A 21,831-nucleotide genomic window follows, 5' to 3' on the forward strand; every position below is an offset into this window, starting at 1 on the left:
GATCCAATATAATTAAAGCTATTTTTAAACATAAAGCTTGATAATTAAGGAATAATGATGATTTTGATATGATTAAGAAACTCTTAAAAATATGTGAACTTAAAGTCTTTGTCTAAATTTATTGGGAACTACATAGAGTTTTTTTAATAATCTGAAGCAAACATGTATATATATGTATCATGTATGCCACATATATGGAACATATGTACATATATATACACACATGTGCTATATAACATGTCATAATGTTATAAATACAGTTCATTTTCTATTGAGGTAGGGGTTTGATAAAGAGGAAAACTATTTTTTCCTTCCTTGATGTTTGTAAATTCATTGTAAATCAGTTTCATATTGTTTTTGAGTGGGGAGGAGTGGTAGTATACGTCACCAACAGTTCTTGTGAAAATCTGTGATGCTTACAGGATCTCTTCTCAGTGAACAAATGATAGTGCCAGAAACAATATTACTTTACCAGATGAAGTGATTAAAAATGCAGCAATATAGAAATGCTGAAAACTTTGGAAGAACCACATTTGAAAATGCCCTTACTTCTGGCCCTCACTGCCTCTCTAAGTTACTCTATTTTAGCTATCTGCTAGGTGGTAGCTAACAAACCTGTAACTGTATCATATAAGGATACTTTTGGTTATGAACGCACAGGAGGCATAATTCTAGAGGAATGTCTATTGGCAGTGATTCATGATTTGATTAAGGAAAGATATTTGGGAACTAGAGTCACTTAAAACTCATGTTTATATAGTAGCCTATTTCTCTATTTGCAGAGCTGAGCATGTAAGACATTATACTTGAATAAATTCAAGGATTATTACATAGATTTGTAAATTATACTATTTATGTTTGCTTTATTTTTTTCATATATGTGTGCAGTTTTTACTTATAGGTATTTATCTTTTCAATAGAACCATCCAGGATTTGTGGCTTAACCTTGAAAGCTGTGAATACTTCTTCTGCACATTTAAGGTGGAATCCAACAGAGACCAATTTCACTCATTACAAGATTTATATATCAAACAGAACATTTGCAGAAGAATATCTTATTTGGGGCGTGATGACTGAGCACACAGTTACAGATCTGACTCCTGGTGGAATATATAACATCACAGTATACAGAGTGAGAGGAAGTGTTGAAGGGTCTGGCACATTTATCAGAGTCATTGCAGGTATATTTACAAATTCCTTTTGATATTTAAAAACTTCACATTTTGCATATTGTGCTGCTTAAGATAAAATTTCATTTTTTTGAAATTTGAAATTTTACAATGTATAGAATATTTCAGAGGGTAAAAATACTCATTGTATTCTAAGGATTTTGGGGATAATATATGTTAAGATATAAATTGGATAACAGAGTTTTGGCACATAGTCAGTACTCAATAAACACGCCTAATACTATATACAATATCTCATCGAATGAGAGGTCCAGCTAGTAGAATTAGGTGATTGATTTGGGGATCATCCATTCTCCTACAACTGTATTCTTTGTCTTTAATATTCTACTATGTACTATACATATGAAAAAGCACAGTCTTAGGGTGTGTGGAGAGGAGTAAAGATTATGAGTATGGAAATACATATACTATAAGTCAAATTAAGAGGTGAAGCAATGGAAGTATTTCAGTCTTATTGTGGTTGCACAGCAAGGGAATGATTACCTTTACTGAACGGATGGAAAAGTCTCTCCAGGGCTGCAAAAAGATAAGGAGTTTCCTAATCAAACTAGGGGGCATGTGGGGTGTGTGGAAAGGAGGATTCTGAGAGAGGGAATAGTCTGTGCAAAATTATGGAGGTGTAAATGATATGGTGTGTTTGTGGAATTTTAAGCAATTCAGCATTGCAAGATTTTGTTTCTATGTGAGAAGAGAACAAAATCCTATTCTGAGTAATTTAAAGCGTCATTTTTTATATCCAAATGAAGTTGTTAAACCTATTAATATTTAAATTTTCATAAGAGGACAAGATTGCAGTAATAACTGATAACCAATGAGACTACATTTAAATGACCTTTAAGGCTATGCATGTGACAGATGAGCCAAAGCAGACATGTGATGATAACTCAGTCTGTAGACATTTGTTATGTGGATGTCACACTATGTTAGTTTCTTGTGGTTCTGTAACAAATTGCCACAAGCTTTGTGGCTTAAAATAACACAAATTGACTGTCAGAGTTCTATAGGTCATAAGTTTCTAATCAGGCTAAAATCAAGATTGGGAGGCTCTAGGGAAGAGTCCTTTTCTTTGATCATTCAGGTTATTTGGAGAATTCTGTTCTTGTGGCTGTAGGACTGAGGTTATACACAGGTTAAACCTTGCTGGCTGTCAGCTGAGATCTGATCCCCCTCTAGTGAATATCTCATTCCTTGGCTTGTGACCTTCTTCCTCTATCTTCAAAGACAATAAAACAGAATTGGATTGCACTCGTGTTTCAACTCTCTTTCCATTTTTACTGTTACATCAGACTCTTCTGCCTTTCTCTTCTACTTTTAAGGGCCTTATGATTAGATTGGGCCCACTTAGATAATCTAGATTGCTCTCCTTGTTTTAAGGTTCACATTCTTAATTCCATCTGCAAAGTCCGTTTTGCCTGTAATGTAATATATTCACAAGTGCCAGGATTTAGGTTGTGGGCATCCTTGAAGGGGGTGTTATTCTATGTATCTTATATACTGTTCTCCTAAATGTGATATTTGTATGATAATGAAAACAGGCAGATTTTGCAATTCATATACCAACCGCATTCCTGTATTTGACACTTGCTGGCAACCCACTCCAGTGTTCTTGCCTGGATAATCCCAGAGACGGGGAGCCTGGTGGGCTGCTGTCTATGGGGTTGCACAGAGTTGGACACGACTGAAGCGACTTAGCAGCAGCAGCGGAGTAATATTGGGCAAGTTACTTAGAATTAAAGTTGATGATCTCTGAATTCCTTATGACTTTTAAATTTTGTATTACATTTTATATTATATATATAATAATATTTCTTAAAAAGTGCATGTGTTAAATGATGTACTGAAGGTCTTTTTCTTCAAGATTTTATGATAGGTAAAGTATATAATCGAACACATTAAAACTGGACCCACTGTAGAAGTTTTAGTTAGTCTATGACAAGGTTTCTTAATTGCTGTACTGTGGACATTTTGGGCTGGGTAATTCTCTCTTATGGGAATCTGTCCTGTACATTTTAGGATGTTTAGAAGCATCCCTGACCTCTACCCACTAGATACCAGTTCAGTTCAGCTGCTCAGTCGTGTCCAACTCTTTGCAACCTTATGAATCACAGCATGCCGGGCCTCCCTGTCCATCACCAACTCCTGGAGTTCACTCAAACTCATTTCCATCGAGTCGGTGATGCCATCCAGCCATCTCATCCTCTGTCATCCCCTTCTCCTCCTGCCCCTGATCCCTCCCAGCATCAGAGTCTTTTCCAATGAGTCAACTCTTCGCATGAGGCAGCCAAAGTGTTGGAGTTTCAGCTTTAGCATCAGTCCTTCCAATGAACGCCAGAATGGACTGGTTGGATCTCTCTGCAGTCCAAGGGACTCTCAAGAGTCTTCTCCAACACCACAGTTCAAAAGCATCAATTCTTCGGCACTCAGCTTTCTTCACAGTCCAACTCTCACATCCATACACGACCACTGGAAAAACCATAGCCTTGACTAGATGGACCTTTGTTGGCAAAGGTCTGCTTTTGAATATGCTATCTAGGTTGGTCATAACTTTCCTTCCAAGGAGTAAGCGTCTTTTAATTTCATGGCTGCAGTCACCATCTGCAGTGATTTTGGAGCCCCCCAAAATAAAGTCTGACACTGTTTCCACTGTTTCCCCATCTATTTGCCATGAAGTGATGGGACCAGATGCCATGATATTCGTTTTCTGAATGTTGAGCTTTAAGCCAACTTTTTCACTCTCCACTTTCACTTTCATTAAGAGGCTTTTTAGTTCCTCTTCACTTTCTGCCATAAGGGTGGTGTCATCTGCATATCTGAGATTATTGATATTTCTCCCAGCAATCTTGATTCCAGCTTGTGTTTCTTCCAGCCCAGCGTTTCTCATGATGTACTCTGCGTATAAGTTAAATAAGCAGGGAGACAATATACAGCCTTGATGTACTCCTTTTCCTATTTGGAACCAGTCTGTTGTTCCATGTCCAGTTCTAACTGTGGCTTCCTGACCTGCATACAGGTTTCTCAAGAGGCAGGTCAGATGGTCTGGTATTCCCATCTCTTTCAGAATTTTCCACAGTTTATTGTGATCCACACGGTCAAAGGCTTTGGCATAGTCAATAAAGCGGAAATAGATATTTTCCTGGAACTCTCTTGCTTTTTCCATGATCCAGCGGATGTTGGCAATTTGATCTCTGGTTTCTCTGCCTTTTATAAAACCAGCTTGAACATCTGGAAGTTCACGGTTCACATATTGCTGAAGGCTGGCTTGGAGAATTTTGAGCATTACTTTACTAGCATATGAGATGAGTGCAATTGTGCAGTAGTTTGAACATTCTTTGGTATTACCTTTCTTTGGGATTGGAATGAAAACTGACCTTTTCCAGTCCTGTGGCCACTGCTAAGTTTTCCAAATTTGCTGGCATATTGAGTGCAGCACTTTCACAGCATCATCTTTCAGGATTTGAAATAGCTCGCCTCTTAATTGTGATAATTAAGGAATTAATTATTAATAATTAAGGAATTCATAATTACTGTGACAACCAAATATTTTTCCTAGCAATCCCCAGAAGTCCAGAAATTGCCAGAAATTGGCAAAAGCACAGTAGGTCTGTGTGAAGCACTGAGCAAATGTTGAGCAAAGATATGATAAATAAAATGTTTTATTTATTCACAAGTCAAGGAGATAGGGTGGTTAGTGTGAGTGACAGGATTTGCTCACTTAGAATTTGGTCAGAGGAAAAACTGAGCAAGATAATGCCCAAATAGGAAAGTTTTGTGGAAGATACGGAATATCAGTAGCCATTTTAATGAAAGATGAAAGCACTTTGTGAAATAGGAACTTGATGTTGTGGTTGGATCATGTAGTTTAGGTGATGGTTTTGAGAGATTAGAGGTAGGTATTGGAGAGCAGTGGTTTGGGAGCTGAGCAGATAAGAGGAAATGGAAGAGGAAGGTACCTAGGTGTGCTGACAGACCTCTGGCACAAAAGCGGTGATAAAGATGAAGAGCTGGGCAGAGCACTGAGCAGATATGAGCAGAGAGCTGCAACTGAGAAGTGAAAAAGCAGCAAAGCGTGGTTTTACTGAGAGATGACGAGGTTTGTGAGGAAAAGCAGCAGAAAGAACAATAGCTATTAATCATAGCTTGCCTTTACTAAGCTCCTGCTGCGTTCAGACCACTCTTCTAGGCATTTTACATGTGTTAACTTTATTCCCACATAAATGTGTAGCAAAGAGGGTTATTATCATTAGATGAGGCCAGAGAGGAACAGACAGGTTAAGGATTTTGCTCAAATTCTTAATCTATGTGGCAAAGCTAGAATTTGAGCCTAGTTACCCAGTAATAGGGGAGCTCCCAGGTGGCTTAGTGGTAAAGAATTGAGCTGCCAATGCAGGAGACTCAGGTTTGATCCCTGGGATGGGAAGATGCCCTGGAGAAGGAAATGGCAACTCATTCCAGTATTCTTGCCTGGGAAATCTCATGGACAAAGGAGCCTGGTGGGTTACAGGCCATGGGGTCACAAAGAGTAGGACATGGCTTAGTGACTAAGCACAGCATACATCCAGTTATAGGGCCTGTGACCAGTGAATGGATTTTTTTAGACACCTGTTGCACCTAATTTGATGCTGATTTAGTAGAGGATATATGTTATTTTATCAATGTTTTTAAAAAGATTTTTTGATACAGACCATTTTAAAATTCTTTATTGAATTTGTTACTATATTGCTTCTATTTTGTCTTTGTTTTTTGGCCACAAGGTATGGGGGATCTTAACTCCCCAACCAGAGATCAAACTTGCATTGAAAGGTAAAGTGTTAGTTACTGGATTGCCAGGCAAGTCTCAAGATGTTTGTTTCATTTACAGTTTATACCTAGCCCATTTTCACAGTATGAGGGAACTACAGCAACTTGATAAATATATGTTGCCTTGATGTAGGACGTATTTTGACAGTTGAGGCCACCTCAACTAATCATCTAAATTTGAAAGAAAAATTGTAGGTCATCCTATTTAATGCTTGAATCCTTTCTAAAATGCTAATACGTTTAGAATTTTTTCATCTGCTATTTGTTGTTCATAAGCCACTTCGTGAGGGTTACAAGAGTGCAGTTCTCATGGTGATTGAAACTCGAGCTCTGAAGATGTTGCTTCTGGGTCCAAGTCCTGGACCTACTATTTCCCTATTTCCCTGAGACCTCAGTGAAGTTACCTACATTCTTTGTTCCTCAACTCTCTCCTTTTTAACTGGCAGTAATCACAGTAACTCCTTATGATTTGTTACGGCTGTTCCATAACAATTAGAGAACACGTTTAGAACAGTGCAGAGTGTGCCGTGAACTGGATAGGATTTACTTCTTACTATTCTGCATGGCTGATATTTCCTTGGTCAGAACATATGTCATGCCTGTGTTGTGTTAGTCACTCAGTCATGTCTGACTCTTTGCGACCCCCACAGACTGTAGCCCACCAGGCTTCTCTGTCCATGGAATTCTCCAAGTGAGAATACTGGAGTGGATTGCCATTCCCTTCTCCAGAGGAACTTCCCAAGCCAGGGACTGAACCCTGGTCTCCTGCCTCACGGGCAGATTCTTTACCATTTGAGCTATATTATGCCCAACCTATGATAAATCATTAAAAGACTTAAATGTGATGTTGAAAGTTTATCATATACAGTGTTGGTACATGGGAAGTATAAATAAAAGTTAATAATAATGGTGTGTTTTTAAGTCTCCACTTTTTCTTTTAAAATATCTGTCCACTGTAGGCTTTGTTTCCTTAGCGCTGTTGTGATAGGCTTGTGTGATTCTTTACGGGTATCTCAAGGTATGTACCCTCGTGCTCTCATTTCGTATGCACTCTTTTAAGAACCAGAATCTACTGAGGAGCTGCCTAAGAAGCTTGCTTTTCTATTCGGAACCTCTTCTTACTCTCCGTCTCAGAGGTTAATCCACCATAGTTTGTATCAGAACTTAGTATGTGTGGTCCTTTTAACTCTTTTGAACTCTTTTCCTATATAGACATCATAGGATCATACTTGTGTTTTTTCTCAGCTTCTCAAAATGCAGTGGAGGTAAATTTACTGAAATACCAAGGGGAAGAGTTGAGAAGTTCTTTAGAACTGCACTGTCCAGTATGCAGTGATTAGCAACACATAACGATTGAGCCTTGAAATGAGACTAGTCCAAATTCAGATGGGCTCTAAGTGTGAGAGACACATGGGATTTCAAAGACTTAGTATGAAAAAAAGTGACTATCTCATTAATAATTTCCTATTGATTATATGTGAAATGATATTTTTTGAAATTTTGTGTTAGATAAAATATATTTTAAAAATTCACTTTACGTTTTTCTTTTTACTTGTTTAATGTGGTTTATCTTATATTTTTATCAGATAGCGCTGCTTTAGAGAAGCACAAGTCACATATCTAAACTTATTTAAGGCTGAGTTAACCTGCAATAAAGGAAGCTGTTTCATGTAAAAAAGGAATTATTTGACAAAATGGTTTGATCACTGACATCTATTAAATTCTAGGGATTTAGGGTACTAAGGATTAATTTTTGGAAAATTCTGGTCTAAAAAATTAACTAGGTCTACAATTACTCTTGCTAGCCCTAATTAAGTTGAACACAATGTGAGATATATATATAACTCAGAGATATATATAAGATATATATATATATAAGATACATATATATAACTCAAAGCTCCACACAATTTGATTTTATTGGTTAGTAACAATTAAATTGAGAATGATATTTTTGCTTCATATTTTTCTACCTTTTCAGAGGTTAAATTCCATGGAATACAAGTGATGTACTTATATCTGTTTCGTTAATTATCTTTCTGTTCTTATCCAGAAAGCTCTCACAATGACTTAGGTATCACCTCGTGTCTACTCCCTTTTCCTGAGGGCAGGCCTCCCTCCTCTCAGTTCAGAACCACAGTGTCCTACTAATTGGCCTCATGTTGCCACTTTTGCCTCTCACCAGTTTATCTCCCATCTTCCAGGGTAATCTTTTAAAATTAAAAATAAGTCAGATTGACTTTCTGCTTAAACATTTTCAATGTTTTCCATTCCATTTAGGGGGAAAAAAAAATCTAAAATTTTATTGCGGCATGCATGACCATCAGGCTGTTCTTTTCTAAATAATCCCACAACTCAGGCTGGTTTTCCTGTCATTTTATTTTCTGCCCATTTGCAGGGCTTCTATTCACTTTGCTTTGAGAGGCCTTTACCAAACAAACTGTCCTGAAGCTTTCAGGCCTTCCCTTTTTTATCAGATTGGAAGATATCCAGACAAATATATTCTTCCTCCTCTTAGTGAGACAGACGTCATCCTTGGCCAAGAGTTCTTCAGTGTGTAATCATAGACCTTCCAGGAAACGACATCCTCTCTCCATCACCACCGTCTTAGTAAACAGCCCTTTACTTCTATATGCATTTTTCTTTCGAAGTCTCATCCCAGCTCTAGTTTCTTAAGTCTCCTTGAATGTTAGATACATTTTTAGGACTCTTGAAGAAATAGAATTAGCCCTCACAATCAGTAAGTGTAAGCAGTGGTTGGACTTGTGTCACGTTAAACTTTTGTGTGTTTTAATGTGGACTGGTGAGGAGAATAAAGGCCTTTTCTCTCAAGCATGAGAACACAGGGGACACAGGTCTGTGTGCAGAATCATCCAGGAAAAATGCCAGCAGCTGTGCCCAACGAAGAAATTATACCCATCACAAGCTGGGTATTTCTCTGATCACCTTAGAAAGCACATCTTTCACCTTAGATGTGCCGTATTTCTAAAGAATTATTATGAAACTGTGGTGCTCACTGCATAGGCAGCTTGGAGGTGATGCCTAGAGAATGTTTGTGTCTTTGAGGATGTCATGTGAAAATTAATTGATCAATATTATCTTCAGTCACTGGGCTTCCCATGTGGCATTAATGATAAAGAACCCGCTTGCCAATTCAGGTAGAAGAGACACAGGTTCGATCCCTGGGTCGAGAAGATCCCCTGGGGGAGGGCACAGCAATCTGCTCCAGTATTCTTGCCTGGGGAATCCCACGCACAGAGGAGCCTGGGGGGCTATGGTCCATAAGGTCACACAGAGTTGGACATGACTAAGCGACTTAGCACGCACTAGCGAGATGGTTATATTATAACCATTAAAGGAATTTTTCAGAGGAGATAAAAACCATTCTAAGAAAAATCCCCCCCAAATATACTAGGAGATTGCCTGTTAAGATATGTATTTTATGCAATGTACCTTATCAGTTATGTTAGGAAATGTACCATTCATTTTTTAAATATATAGATTTTCAAATCACTTCTGGTGGAAAACAGAGTGTTAAAATGATAAACGGAGTTCAAGGACTAATTCCAGACTCCTTTCTTTTGGAAATGGTTGTTAGAGTGGATCTGTATCAGGATTTTTTCACATGCTTGGCTTCATAATCTCCCTCCCCTTATATTGTTTAACTGGAATCTGCACTAAAGATAAGAGTGCAAACCTGACTCACTGGCAACCAATCCAAAGAACTTTATGTGGAAAACTCCCTGCAAGTAGGTACAGGCAGCATAAACAAAACGTTGGAAATAGTGAAAGAAAAGGTAGAAAAAAATATAGTTGCAATGGCCAGGACAATTACTAGTTATTGTTTAAAAATTATCTTGTTTTCATTTCCAATATGAAAACTTTTCTTTTAAAGAAACACCTAACTAAATATTCATCAGAAATGCTCATCTTTTAAAATGTTTGGCATATTTTGTTATTTTTTTCAAATTATTTTCTGTTTGATAAATATCCAGGTAATTGCATAAGAATTTTGTACCTACTTGTTTTTAAAATGATTTGATTTTTTTGTTAGAACATAAGCTTTAAAAAACAATCTGGTCAACCAACAGATTTTAGTAGATAAGGAATATCCAGAAACAGATACATAAATTGATATATCTGATAATTAAACTTAAAACTAGATATTTTAAAAGATACATGTGCCTAACACCTACAAAGAGTTAGTGATAATGTAAAGGCTCTGACACTTTCTAACAATGTGGTTGTTTTGAAACTTGGCCCTTAAACCTTTGATTTTCTTTTTCCATTTGAAAGTTTAGGAGAATAACTCTATTCTAAACCTCTATTTTTCAATACCAGAACCGGAAAAACCCAAGAAACTTAAAGCTTTCAATATTTCTGCACATTCCTTTTCTCTGCACTGGAGCCTACCCTCTGGCCACGTGGACAGGTTTCATGTGGATCTTGTTCCTGACGGTGGCTTTGTTACTATCAGAGATCTTGGAGGTGGAGAATATCAGGTATTGTTTTCATTATCATACTTGGCCAAGCCAACTTATATTTTATATTTAGTCCAAATAGGAGAGTTCTTTATGAAACTCATCCACCATGAAAATTTCCTTCTTTGAACCTCTTTAAAAGCATAAGATGAAGACAAAAACACTGATGCCGAATTGATGAGTGTAAGTTTCAGTACTGGTGGACTGTTACCTTAGCAATGTCTGTTTTTTTTTTTAAGTCTACCCTGAACCTACAGCCAACCATCCAAGGGTTCATGAATAGTTTAACAAAGAAAGGGCAGAGCTATTGAGTAATCCAGGCTCATTAATTGTGCACTTGCCAGGAGGATCAGTCTTTAAATCATTAATGCAGGCAACATTTCTCTCTAGAGCCATCAATGTGATTCTACTGCCTGAAAAATGTGATAATGATGGATTTTCTTATCATTTTTCTTTTACTTTTTATTGGAACTTCAGAGACACAGGTATTTTACACACACTGTTAAATACCAGGGCTAATCAATGGACTATAGATTTCTTAGGACTCTTAAAGAGTTGTGACAATGAACTGGGATTGATAGAAATACTGATTGAGTCTTTGATAATGTATGTTTTGTAAGTTTTTATTGCATGTTATTTGGTAAATATTTCTGCTGTAACAAATGTATATTTTTACAATAATAGGAAACACATTGTGATAAATAACACAGAGTTATGCAGTAAAGTGCTAACTTTACTTTTTTGATTGTGATAGATTTATGGTTTTAGCTTTCCTACATTTCAGAATTTTTAATACAGTCATCTCTTTTTGGTGTTTTAGGCTGATGTGTCTAATGCTGTTCCTGGTACTCGGTACGAGGTAACCGTCTCTTCCATTTCTGCTACAACATACAGCTCACCTGTTAGCAGAACAGTGGCAACAAATGTGACAAGTAAGTATATGTTTTCCATTTTCTTTCTTTCCTTTTTCTTTTCTTACAAAGTATTTGGACCCTTTATAAATCTATTGGATGGGACTGTTTACATTGGCAATATGTGCATTGAATGCATGAAAACAGTTGAGTAATTAAAGCAAAATGGAAACTTAAGAAAGTGATCTGTGTAGAACCTGCATGCTACTGGTTCTTTCTCTTCCTTTACTTTCAAAGAGCAAGGATAATTTTTCCATACTTGTTTGTGAAATGGATCGGAGACACTGTTAATGGTGATATTTAAATAATACAAAGCCATGAAAATAAACTCACTATACTTGCTCCAAAAGAATCACTCAGTTTGTAAGGCTGGTTCTTGTTTCTTTAGTGTTTGTGTATAAGCCTTGCATTAAGTGAGTGTTTATAAAAAATGATTTGGCATTAAAACTGTATTTGGCATGTAGTATTTAGTAGCATTCCATTTTTCACATTCTTATAAAAGAATGTTTTTGGTATTCCCCATAGCATTTAATCATTTTTTCTCTTGGTAGCAAAGCTCTAGGGAAGATAAACTTACACTTACGAGACACTTAGTCTTTGGGAACTTTAAAAGTCTACAGTTTGTAAATATTTTTCTTACATTTGTTTGTGAAAATACAATAATTGATTGACCCTTATAACAACATGCATTTTTGGAAAAATAGAACCAGGGCCTCCAGTCTTCCTGGCAGGGGAAAGAGTCGGATCTGCTGGGATTCTTCTGTCTTGGAATACACCACCTAATCCAAATGGGAGAATTATATCTTACATTGTAAAATATAAGGAAGTTTGTCCATGGATGCAGGCAACGTATACACAAGTTAGAACAAAACCAGACAGTCTGGAAGTTCTTCTTACTAATCTTAATCCTGGAACAACATATGAAATCAAGGTAATTATTTTGTAAATAGTATTAAAATATTTCATTCATTTTAAAAGTAAAGGAGTTTTGTTCCAACAGGTCAAGCTTTTGCCAGCAAGAGACTTGAAGAATGATCATCTGAATCATGTCCTCATTGCCCATCTGGGCTTTTAAAATTTGAACAAATGTCATAAGCTTTTCGTGTGTGTGTGTGTTTATATAATGTATCTATTTTAGAAAGCATTAGTTTGGTGACTTTAAAAAAATTAAGTTTAATAAATTTTACAAGCACACATATTCTACTTTTTAATCAAATTTGAAGTTAGCTTTGTTATTTTTCTCTTAACCCACTTATATTTCCATGTAATTGTAATTTTGGATAATGGTTTGAAGGTTTCTGAAGAACCAGTTTCTCAAAGAACAAGGAATTCAAATTGGTTCCATTCAACAAATACTTCCTGGATGCGTATGACCTCTTTTATGTTTACAAAAAATTTATGCCTTTACAGCAATAATATACAAAATCTAAGAACACTTTATTAAAATATTAAAGAAGAGCATGCGAAAAGCAGTCTTATGTTAGTTAGGCCATGTGAAAATGTTTAGAGTTAAGAGACGTGGTGACGCTGCTGCTGCTGTTGCTAAGTTACTTCAGTCGTGTCCGACTCTCTGTGACCCCACAGACAGCAGCCCACCAGGCCCTGCCGTCCCTGGGATTCTCCAGGCAAGAACGCTGGAGTGGGTTGCCATTTCCTTCTCCAATGCATGAAAGTGAAAAGTGAAAGGGAAGTCGCTCAGTCGTATCCAACTCTTAGCGACCCCATGGACTGCAGCCTACCAGGCTCCTCCATCCATGGGATTTGCCAGGCAAGAGTACTGGAGTGGGGTGCCATTGCCTTCTCCGGTGGTGATGCTAGTGGTCAAAAAATCCGCCTGCCTATGTAGGAGACACAAGGTGGACTGCAGTCCATGGGATCGCCAAGAGTTGGATATGACAGAGCAATGCACACACACACACAATATTTCCAGGGGATAGTAAAGAATACAGGCATTTTCTCATTCCTCCCTATTTTCAGTATAATGTCAATATGTTCTTTAGTCTTGACTCAAGAGAAAAAGCTGTGTAAATATGTGATCATACATAACTGAGATGACCATCTGAATGGAAGAAATGATAAGAAAGACACACTTGCCTGTTTTTAAAATCTAATTTTAAGTATGCCCATTTGCAGAATCAAATATAACAGGAGAGTAGGCATACCAAGAGTAGGCACCTCCCAAATGATAAAAGAAAAATATAGGCTTTTACTTATACAGTGGTAAAAATCAAAGATTTGATGGTTATTTCTCTGCAGAAACATAACTTAAAGAGTAGGCAACCTTTTTCTGACACCTGAAAATTATTTGGCACAGATATTTTCTATCATAAGCTCACATATTAATTCAAATTAATTTATATGTTAAGATATACTATTCAAAATAATAAAGATTATCTTTTAATGTGATATAAGAAGCTTTTACTGATAGAAAGGTAATTTAGCCAACCTCATTCTGCTTAGATATATTTTTACAGAATTTAAATTTTTACTCCTTGAATTCTCTTATTTCAGGACTATAGGGAAGCCCCTATTCTCTTTTTTTACCCCACACTTTATTAACCACTGTTGTAACTTTTCTTCTGTTCAAATATATGTTAGCCATTGCAGAATTTCAAAGGGCATTTGACATGGTGCATTTGATATCTTCAGATGTCAATATCAAATCTACATGATATGGGGACAATCCTGTTTAGTATTTAACATGTGTTATTTCATTTAGTATTCAGAATAATCGTATGACATAGATATATTGTTTCCATTTTAAAGTAAAGGAAAATAAGATAACCTTTTTATCTGAGAATTGGTAGAGCTGCAATTAAACCAAGGCTGTCTGATTCCAGTTATGGCCTTTGTAAAAGCTCAAGAGTTCTCATTTATGACACTTTCTCTGTCTGTTCTAGTGTATTTGACTAGATGTTTCAAGCCAAAATAGTTTCTATCTTTTAAATTCTAGAATATTTAGTCTAAATGATTACCTATTTATTTTTAAAATTTGCCTAATTCGATTGTAAACTCTAAAGTCAGACACTGTGTTTATGGTCCCATGTTCGTTACAGAAATAATCATGGTGTCTTAGAGTGAATATAGTAGAAAGAAATTGAGCTTTAGAAATAAACACAACTTCAACTGAATTCTGATTCTGCCACTTATTCCTGTGATATGGGGCAGGTTACTTGACCTCTCTCAACCAGTTTTCTCATATGTAAAATATTGACAATAATTCCTTGTATTTTGATTATGTGGATAAAATAAGATGTGTAAAATCCCTAGTCAATTTCTGAGTGTACAGAAGTTGCTTAATAAATAGTAACTGAAATTCTTACTGCTACTAATAGACATTAAACTTGATTATTAATTTCTCTATCAGGAATCTGAGAAATCTGTTGATTCAGGCTATGTTGCAAATATTCACTTTAGGGAAATGGAAATACTGAATAGCTCTATATTTGCTTCTGCTTCGAGAGTATTGTTAGGAATTAGAGGGGAAAGTATCTTTATTATGTATCTAATGGACAAATCAAAGTTTTATTATTTCAGACTCTGTTTAATTAGAGTATAAAGCTTGAATGTAATTTTTGTGGTCTGTTGTAGGTTGCTGCAGAAAACAGTGCTGGCATTGGAGTGTTTAGTGACCCATTTCTCTTCCAAACTGCAGAAAGTGGTAATTTTCTTAAATCATTTATTCTGAATTAACTTAGTTAAGAGTTTTCATCATTTAAAATAAATAGGGATATAAACAAAATCTGGTACTAAAATGCATAAAATTTTCAACAGCATGGTAATTAAATTACTTTTAGAGTCTTCTTGGATAGTGAATTTATTCATTAAAATATAAATTATTCTTTCTGATGGTAAAAACACTGTTATCTAGAAAACTTAAAAATACCCCAAAATACAAAAAAAAAAAAAAAAAGAAAGTTATCCATGGCCCTGTTATATAAAAACATACATTTCTGGCTGATCTTTTTTCTCCTATGAATATATGTCTTTGTGACTATATGTTAGTGAAAATAGGCTTGTGCCATTTGTACACATTTGCATCCTGCATTTTAAAATCAAATCATAAGTATTTTTATGACATTAGAGTTTTGGAAACATGGATTGTAATGGTTATCATATTATTCCATACCTTGCAGTCATTACCAAACCAACTTAAGCTATCTCCATTTTCCCAGTGACTGAGAGGAAAAATTTGACATCATCCTTGATTGTAATCAATCAATAGTACTGTATAATCTATCAAGAAATCCTGCCAGCATTATATCAAAATAGATCGTGAATCTCACCCCTGTTGTTACTCACCCTGTGTACTCTATCGTCATTTCTTGCCTGATCATTTGAAAGCCTCTTCTTTGGTTTTCCTGTTTCTAGCTTACCTGCCTGTAGTGTACTCTTCCCACAAGAGTCACATCATCTTTGAAGCAGAAGCTAGACCATCGTTACTTATCTCTTCCTAACATGGCTCCTGTCTCACTCAGAGCAAGAACCTAAGTCCTTCCCATGACCTACAGTGCTCTGGGTGCCCTTAACCCTCGCTGAATCATCTCTTTCTATTCTCCATCTCCCTCCATCCACTCCAGTCACACTGATCTTCCACCTTAGGGTCTTTTCTCTTGCTGTTCCTCCTGCCTGGAGTACTCCTTCATTAAATTATCCACAGGGGCTTCCTCAATGGCTCAGCAGATAAAGAATCTGCCTGCGGTTCAGGAGACACAGGTTTAATCCCTGGGTCAGGAAGATTCCCTGGAGGAGGAAGATGGCAACCCACTTTGCAAAGAGTCAGACGTGACTAAGCAGATATCCATAGAACTCTCTCCCCAGTTGGTGTAAATCTCAATTTACCTTTCCTGACTACACCTTCTAAAATAACCCCTATTTCCTTCTATCCATCTTTATTGCCAACAAATTAATTTTTCTCCACTTGAATAGCTTGACATATAACTCATTTACTTGCTTTTTATTGTATATATTAGCCTAGTAGAATATAACATTTGTGATAAAAATAAGCTGTTATGGAATGGAGGTAATTTATTTAGTTAGTAATTTGGCTGTTTATTCATAAGAGCAAACAGAACCGATAAATAGAAAAACAGTAAATAATGGCATCTCCAAGCAATAGCAAATATTTTTAGTGAAGTTTATATTCTAGTGGGATAAGATAAACAGATGGGTTACTAAGTAATAGATCGAAGTGTTACTTGCTCAGTAGTGTACTACTCTGCAACTCCATGGACTGTAGCCACCAGGCTCCTCTGTCCATGAAATTCTCCAGGCAAGAATATTGGAGTGGATTGCCATTCCCTTCTCCAGAGGATCTTCCCAACCCAGGGATAGAACCCAGGTCTCCTGCATTGCAGGAAGATTCTTTAAACCATCTGAGCCACCAGGGAAGCCCAAGTAATAGACTAGAGAAGTGCTATAAAAAAGTTTCTATAATTTTATATAACTATAAATATTTTATATATTTAAACATAAAAATCTTCCAGCAGTTCATTGCCAGAGGGATAAACTGAAATGGACCCTGTGTATCTCGAGGGGATTATGCAGTTGTCAGTGTTAAAAGAAGCATGTGACAAGCTTTATGGCCAGTTCTTATTTGAGACCCCATTGAGAGAAGCAGGTGAATACATGCTCTATGCCATAGGAAGAATGAAGAGAAAATTCTAGAGTTTATTTAAAATTAGAAAGTAATGATTCTTGAAATCTTTTACTGATATTGAACCTACTTATATTCAGATTATTAGCACAACTAAAAATTGAGAAAATTATTAGTTTTAAGATTAAATATTCATTAGGAAATGAAAGGCAATTTATGACTTACACTTTTAGGGAAAATAATTGGAATAATTTTTGGATGACTTAACAAATAGTTTGGTCTTTTTTAAAAACACTCATCTTGGTAAAGCCTGGTACATTATGAGGTCAGATTATTATTTCAACTTGACAGTATTTTGAACTTTATATATTTTATATTCTGCTAACTGACATAATTTCTAGAGTCATTCTCTCTTTTGGCAAATTATGATTGGGACAAACTAAAACTCTAGGTTGGCATGGAAATAATCCTGGAACAGGAGTTTCATTCTGTTTCTGACTTGCTGTGTTTTCTTGGAGAAATTACATAATCACTTAATCACTCTTACCTTATCATTTAAAAAAAATGTTGAGATTAAAATGTAAATCTAAGTTTAGTTAGATAGTTTTGTCCAATTTTTTTCCCCAAAGACTCCTTTTTATTATTTATGTTATGCAGAACTCGAATTTAATGAAAATTTCTGTGGAATAAATAAATTGCCTTTATAATGATTAAGCCAGAAATAACTTCTCTCTCCATGAATAAAAATACTCCTGAAGTATTCAAACAGTTAGCCCATTATACCATTCTAAGCTGATATTACATCCACAAGTGCAAAATCTCAGCTTTTTTAACTTCCCATGCAGCATTATTTCAGACAAATGTAGAATTTATTTTAGCTTTAAAATATTAGAAATATCCCTTGTAGCTTCCTTTTTAACTTGATGGATCCTTAGTAATATAGGAAAATTCTTTATAGAAGTCCCTGTATTTTATTTAGAAAGATTTTTTTCTGGTTCAAGAAAATGTATGTTTTGTATAGTGAACATTTTGAAAAGTTTTAGTTTCACATACTTGTATATTTACTTGTTTAGCTATGACCTCAAAGTGTGTGAAAGGCTTACCTGAAATATGTGACTTTATAAATAGAATTTTTTGATACTTTAGTATCATATCTTTACTTGGAGCAAGATAGGTAAATTCCCTCTATAAAAATCAAAAGATGATGGGATTTTGGTACCTAAAAGTCCAGAGGTAGAAACTAGAGTATTTAAAGTACAGGAAGACCTGTCAGCTATGAAAAAGAGCCAGAATTAGTCTTCAGACACCATCAAGTCAAAAAAAGAAAACATAGATTTTACTGGGGCAAAAATAATGTAAAGTTAATAAGAAAACCTCTTTTTCACTAAATGTTGTTTAACAGATTTAATTAATTTTTATCTATTATATTGAGTTTGCTTTAAAAGATATTTTGAAATCATACTTTGGAATTTATAAAGTTTGGTTACCTTATAAATTCGAATTTCTCTGCACTTGAGCAGATTCTCATGATTGCTAAGGTTGATGTGGAAATGTGCCAGCTTGTATGCAGTCTGTTATTAATAAAAACTTCAGGCATTTTTACAAAATTTACATACATTAGACAAAGAAATTTAAAACAATGATTAATATTAATGGCAAAGCTGTGGTTCTTATAATTCTGTAGCATCAGATATTTGACAGACTTTTTGTTTTATTATATTTTATCTGCCCAAAATGAATTTTAGTGCTAAATCTTTAGTATTAGAGACTTATCATATTGTCATTGTCCTTCTTAAGCTTTAATTCCATTGATAAATTCCCTTGAAGAAAAAAATTTCTATCCATTATGTTATCCATTATTAATGATTAGTCATCATCCCAAATTGTTATTTTTTTGTTGTTGTTAAAATGCAGCTATTGTTAAGTTTCTTATTTACTACTCTTTAATTCATATCATTCCATACACCTCTCCTTCCCAGGGCCTAACTTTCTTATATAATTTATATGGCTTTCATTTTCAGATCACATCTTCATATTCCTCTCTACAGTGTACACCTAAACTCTAGTTATTCCATTTCTTAATACTAGGCATGTTTTATCTCAAACGTCTTGTAATTTTTTTTTCTTTCAACAGTGACTTGTCATGGTTGTTTTATATTCTAAAGGACGTTGATTATTTACTTTGTCAGTTTTGCACAGCTAACCTTGAATTAACAGTCATCCCAATTAAAATAGCCCACAGCTTATTATGCAGATTACTAATATTTAATAACAAGGTATCATGAGTTCTGATGAAAGTTGATTTTGAGGGTGTATAAAGGTTAAAATATAATAATCACAACCAACTGGTGCTATCCACTTTATATTAGACACTGGTTATTTACTTACACTCCAGAAATGTGATTTTTGTGCAAATGGTTGGATAATTCTTTGAATTTGCCACTTCTTCATTATCTAAGAATTTGCTACTTCTTCATTATCTAAGGAATTTACATAATTCCAAAGTATATCAGATGGTAAGATAGTCATTATTCAAATTTGTATAACCACAAACAACTATTGATTGAATATTTTTCAGACTTATTTGAAATAGTTTATTGATGGATTTATTGACCTATTAATCCTGAAAAAAGCTTATTTGCCTCTGAAACACAAGTCTGTGGGCCCAATTTCTGATTTGTTATTTTAGGCAAAATCAATTCAGAAAGTATACCCGAATATATATTTTAAGAAGTACTACCCAAATAGATTTTATTCAATGTGTTACATATTTAATTTTATATAACATGGGAATTGTAACATCCCCGAATTATATAAATGTCATTCTAAGTTTTATAACAATATTTTTCTTTTCCTTCAAAAATCCCTTGTACGTCCCCAGCTCCAGGAAAAGTCGTGAATCTCACCGTCGAGGCCTTTAACTATTCAGCAGTAAACCTGATTTGGTATTTACCTCGGCAACCAAATGGCAAAATTACTAGCTTCAAGATCAGTGTTAAACATGCCAGAAGTGGGATAGTTGTGAAGGATGTTTCAATCAGAGTAGAGGACATTTTGACTGGGAAGCTGCCAGAATGTAATGTAAGTCTCATGGAACGTTTTCTGTGTCTCAGAATTTTAGGTAAATTACATCTTGAAACGCCCTGCATCTGGATACTATGTATTTTTACCAAAGTGATTTATTAGCTATTTGATTACTTATAGTATCATATTATATACACTTGACTATAGTCAAGGTAAAGTAAGAGAAGAGTTTCAGAATTCAACAGTGAGATATAAAAAATCCCTTAGGGAGCTCTGGAAAGACTTGATAGGTATAGTATTTGTGATAGGCCTTGGAATAAGTAGGTGATTGTGTGAGGGTGGAGGATACTTTGTGAGCCTTAAAGTAGGAAAGCATAGGGTATCACTGGGAAAAAGAGAATACTTCCATGTGACAGGATAGGAAGGGAACAAAATAGTAAAGTTTACACTTGTGGAATTAGATTGTTTTTGTTGTATCTTATCTTTACTGAAGAATTTGTTACTATTCTAAGCACTGATGTGAAATCCTTGGAAGTACTGTAATTATGCTTTTTAAAAATTAATTTTGGTGATCACTGTGATACTATTGATGAAAAGACAAGCAAAATTACTTTTTTTAAAAAATGCTTTAAGTTAATGGAAGCCACAAATATTTTTAATTTAGATATATTTCTAATATACATAAACACACACCCATATGTTCTTTGGTATTATCTTTTGAATGTTTATGCGGAAAAATGATCATAATATTAAGACAGTGATGTATATTTGAAATTTCACCAAAGGGAAAAAAAAATTTATCTTTTTGGCTCTTAAATTTTTAATGTGGATTTAAAAAATTTTTAATAATCATTTTGCTGTAGTTGTACCTTTCTTCAAAGTCACATGAAATCCTATTCATAAGAAAGATTAAGGTATAAATAAACATTCTATTCTGAAACTGTGGACAATGGTATTAACCATGTAACTATAGATAATAAATGGGTATAATTAAAATCTAGCAGATTTATCTGTAGCTGTAATGAGTAGTACACGCACAAAATAATATTTGTAATATAAAGAAAAAAATGAATCACACTTATCTTTACCAAGTGTTACATTATTTTCCCATTTATGCTTGTTTTATTCATTAGGAGAATAATGAATCTTTTTTATGGAGTACAACCAGCCCTTCGCCAACCCTGGGGAGAGTCACGCCTCCACCACGTATGACGTATTTATCTAGCGTGTTGTCACAGAGTAAGATTAGCTCTGTGTGGAAAGAGCCTATCAGTTTTGTAGTGACACATTTGAGACCTTACACGACGTATCTTTTTGAAGTTTCTGCTGTTACAACTGAAGCAGGTTATATTGATAGTACGATTGTCAGAACACCAGAATCAGGTATGGGTTTTTTTTTGGTAGGAAAAAAAGTTAAATTATTCATAGAATAATCTTTCTTTCTTTCTTTCTTTTTTTTTTTATTCATGTAGATCTTTTTGTTAAAGAATCTTCCTTCTCTTTCAGTAACTTTTTTCTCCCTAATAATGGATAATAGGCATGGCATTTGGAGCATCTTCAATTTCAATACTCTTCTAAGATACTGACATAAGCATCTAAAAGGAGAAAGGAGATTTGAAAGAAAAGATTCTTGAGCTAATAACCATGCTCCTAAGATCAGCTCTTATCATTCTGTGATCTCAGGAATTTTTAATAATAGTCTCTGTTTGTCTACATTTTACATTATCATCTGATGATGACTTATCTCACTGATATTGCTGTTACCAGATGTGGAGATCACACCTGCAGTAGCAGAAATATCATATGATTAAAATTCAGTATTAGATAAAAAC

General features: G+C 35.1%; 1 protein-coding gene across 1 annotated transcript in view; it reads left to right on the top strand.

Moving 5' to 3' along the window:
• PTPRQ (protein tyrosine phosphatase receptor type Q) overlaps positions 1 to 21,831 on the top strand; it is a 284,028-nt gene that overhangs the window by 42,144 nt on the left and 220,053 nt on the right. Inside the window, exons 8-13 of the mRNA XM_061419020.1 lie at positions 10,329 to 10,489; positions 11,289 to 11,400; positions 12,084 to 12,310; positions 14,971 to 15,040; positions 19,857 to 20,056; positions 21,133 to 21,382. Coding sequence (XP_061275004.1) covers positions 10,329 to 10,489; positions 11,289 to 11,400; positions 12,084 to 12,310; positions 14,971 to 15,040; positions 19,857 to 20,056; positions 21,133 to 21,382 — 1,020 coding nt within the window. The remainder of the gene's footprint in view (positions 1 to 10,328; positions 10,490 to 11,288; positions 11,401 to 12,083; positions 12,311 to 14,970; positions 15,041 to 19,856; positions 20,057 to 21,132; positions 21,383 to 21,831) is intronic.

The sequence above is a fragment of the Bos javanicus genome, chromosome 5 (genome assembly GCF_032452875.1).
Source record: "Bos javanicus breed banteng chromosome 5, ARS-OSU_banteng_1.0, whole genome shotgun sequence".
Taxonomy (NCBI): Eukaryota; Metazoa; Chordata; class Mammalia; order Artiodactyla; family Bovidae; genus Bos; species Bos javanicus.